At 39.6% G+C, this 3237-nt stretch overlaps 1 protein-coding gene across 1 annotated transcript in view; it reads right to left on the bottom strand.

Annotated features, from left to right (window-relative positions):
• Positions 1-1684: 1684 nt before the first annotated feature.
• The window catches only part of LOC102875525 (serine/threonine-protein phosphatase PP1-gamma catalytic subunit-like), a 1917-nt gene continuing 364 nt past the window's right edge, over positions 1685-3237 (bottom strand). Inside the window, exons 2-3 of the mRNA XM_006887629.1 lie at positions 2649-3233; positions 1685-1755 (exon numbers count right to left, since the gene is read on the bottom strand). Coding sequence (XP_006887691.1) covers positions 1685-1755; positions 2649-3233 — 656 coding nt within the window. The remainder of the gene's footprint in view (positions 1756-2648; positions 3234-3237) is intronic.

Genomic DNA, 3237 nt, shown 5'->3' with positions numbered 1-3237 from the left:
TGGTATATCCAAGACTCTTCTCCAGCACCACAATTTGAAGGCACCAATTTTTCTTCTGTCAGCCTTAGTCATTGTTCAGCTCTCTGAGACACAGCAAGTAATTATGAAGACCATGGCTTGGATTAGGCAGGCACACCTTAGTCTCTAGACTGACTTTATTGCTTTTCAGTACTTCAGAGAACTTCCGGACAGCAGATTTTTCCAATCCAATTCATTTTTTTATTTTCTGACTGCTGGAGCTAAGAGTCTTGATTGTGGAGCTGAGCAAGCTGTAATTCTATCTCTTCTACATCTATCATGGTGCTATCAATTAGCCCAGTGGTGAGAATCTTTTGTCTTCTTGATGTTGTCCTATTAACAACCCCGGATGAGATGAATTTGTACAGTAACTGGGACAGTGAGGATTGGTGTGACTTGATCAGGACAGGGCAGGACTCAGAACTGTTATGCATAGGGTTGCTATGGGTTGCAGGTGACTAAACATATTGATGTTGTCTTCCGTATCGAAAACTACAATCCTTGACCTTCTGCAGCAAGTGCTTCCAGTCTTCTTCAGTTTCAACAAGCAAGGTTATGTCATCTACGTAATGTAGGTTGCTGATCCTCATAAATCCCACTTCCTGAATGATCAGTTTTAAACATTGATTGAGAAGATATGGAGACAGGATTCATCTCTGACACACTCATTTCCTGATCTTGAACCATGCAGTGTTTCCCTCCTCTGTTTTGAGAACTGCTTCCTGGTCCAAGTATAGGTTTTGCATAAGCACAATTAAGTGTTCTTGGATTCCCATTTTCTCAAGGTTAACTACAATTTGTTGTGATCCAGAGAGTCAAATGCCTTTGCATAGCCAATGAAACACAGAAATTTCTCTGGTACTTTTTACTTTCTGCCAAGATTCATCTAACATGGATGATGTCTCTAGTGCCATAACCTCTTCTAAATTCAGCTCGTATTTGTGGTAGTTCTCTGTCAATGTACTGTTTCAGTTGTTTCTGGCTAATCTTTAGCAGGATTTTGCTAGTGTGTGTTATTAGTGATATTGTTCAATAATTTCCACATTCTGTTGAGTCCTTTTCTTTTTTTTTAAATGGGAATAAATATGGAATTCTTCCAGTCAGTTGGCCAGGTAGTGGTCCTCCAGATTTCTTGGCACAATTTAGTGAGCTGAAATACATCAATTGGTATACTATCAATTCCTGGGGCTTTTTTTAAAAAAATTTTTATTTATTTATTTATTCTTTTTATGTGTGTACCGTCAAATTGGATCTGACTGGTACAGGAGGCGATTGTTCCTCCTTCTTCAGCAGAGCATCTGGTGGATTTGAACCGCGCACCTCTGGGATTGCAGTGCAGTTTCCTGCCACTAGGCCACCAGAGCTCGCAGGGGCTTTATTTTTTGCCAAGTACTTTAGAGCAGCCTGAACTTCCTTCTTCATCACCATTGCCTCTTTTTTTTTGTTAACAAGTTTTTCATTTAATAAGTCTGAATTCATTTTTACCACATGGTATTATACACGGTCATCTGCTAAAACATTTCTTTTTAACAGTTCTTAGTTTTAAAAAAAGTCATAGATACGGTGAGATTTGTATAAACTGGTGGATAGTTAGTTCCTCTGTTCTGACTTATAAGCCTCAACTTCACTGCAGAATAAACAATGTAGAGAAAGCAAGCATAATCGGTCACTCGTATAGAACAGTATTGTTTCTATAATTTGAAGCTTTCTGAATGGACGGGTTCAGGCCTGATGCAACTGTAAAAAGATTACTTAGTGAATAGACTATATGGAAATTGTATAAAATGTTATTAATTATTAACTTCAATCATTAATAGCTTAACCAGTACTATCTTACTAATTACTATTCAAAATGGAAAACCTGTTTTTTAATCCCCACAAGGTGGGACGAGGATGTACCATGCCACCTTGAATTTAGGGGTGTCAATACTCATTTCAAAAGAAACTTTGGCTTTAGGAAAGTCAGGAACATTTAAAAGAATGGCTTTAATTATCATTTTAAGTATATGATAAGGGGAATGTGTGCCTTAATTAAATATACATACCAGTGAGACTGGCAAGGTTCAAAGTCACTCCTAATGTTGATAGCAATCAAAACTAGTTTGTACGTGAAAAGACAATGAGGGAGGGAAATAACATAATAACGCAATCCCTTTAAGACAAATGAAAAACAATGCCCACAGTATGCATTTTAGGACAACATGTACAGCTCCAGAGCACCTTAGGGCTCTCTTATGCCCTGAAGAAAACGAGCATTTACATTATTTATGGGCTGTACTGAATTAAAAAGATCAACTGCATACTCACCCCGAGACAGGGTAAACTGTCCTGGGGAGTACAGCTTTATTTAACACCATCATTAAAGTGGTTTCCAGAGGAATGAAGAATGAAAAACAGAACAGAACAGGTGTCCTGGGAGGGATTCTCTCATCTGCTGTTACAACCAGCAAACATTATTCAGTCAAAAAAAGAGGGGGGAGGGGCCACACAAGTGGACACAGGGCTATCCGAGCAAGCTGACCAGGACACATTACAGTTTTAAAAATGAAACGTTATGTACTGTATGTTCCAAGTCCCAACTATGCGGTGTCAAAATGACAGCTATTTCTTCGCTTGCTTTGTAATCATACCCCTTGGTGGCATTACAGGTCTGGTGGCGTCCGGCTTCTTTTTCTCTGCAGGCTTTAAAATCTGGAAAGAGCACATGAGCGTCTCGTCCACGCTCATCATGGCCCCTGCATTGTCGAACTCTCCACGATAATTGGGCGCAGAAAACAGCGTGACCAACTGCCTCTTCGCAAAAAATTCATATCCGTCTTCAACCACTTGATGGGCTCTACATATAAGATCCAAATCATGCTTATGGAGAAATTTTGCAACCACTTCAGCACCAAATGTGAAGGACACTCCTCTGTCATTTTCACCCCAGCCTAAGACATCTTTATCGGGGTCAGACCACAAAAGATCACAAAGAAGACCTTGATCTGGGACGTCAGTTAGTCGCATAATTCGCCGAATCTGCTCCATAGATTGAAGATCTGGTGATAAACCTCCATGACAGCAGAATATCTTCTCATCCACGATGGCAGCTATCGGCAAACAGTTAAAGCAGTCTGTGAACGTTTTCCAGAGCTTAATGTTGTACCTTCTTTTACATTCATCATAAAAGCCATAAATTCTATTGATGCTGGCACATTCGTGGTTTCCTTTGAGAAGAAA

Source organism: Elephantulus edwardii, unplaced genomic scaffold, assembly GCF_000299155.1.
Source record: "Elephantulus edwardii isolate Elephantulus edwardi_28Jun2011 unplaced genomic scaffold, EleEdw1.0 scaffold00059, whole genome shotgun sequence".
In the NCBI taxonomy this organism is placed as follows: domain Eukaryota; kingdom Metazoa; phylum Chordata; class Mammalia; order Macroscelidea; family Macroscelididae; genus Elephantulus; species Elephantulus edwardii.
The sequence above is the reverse complement of the archived record's forward strand: the minus strand, read 5'-3'. Positions and strand labels throughout refer to the sequence as shown.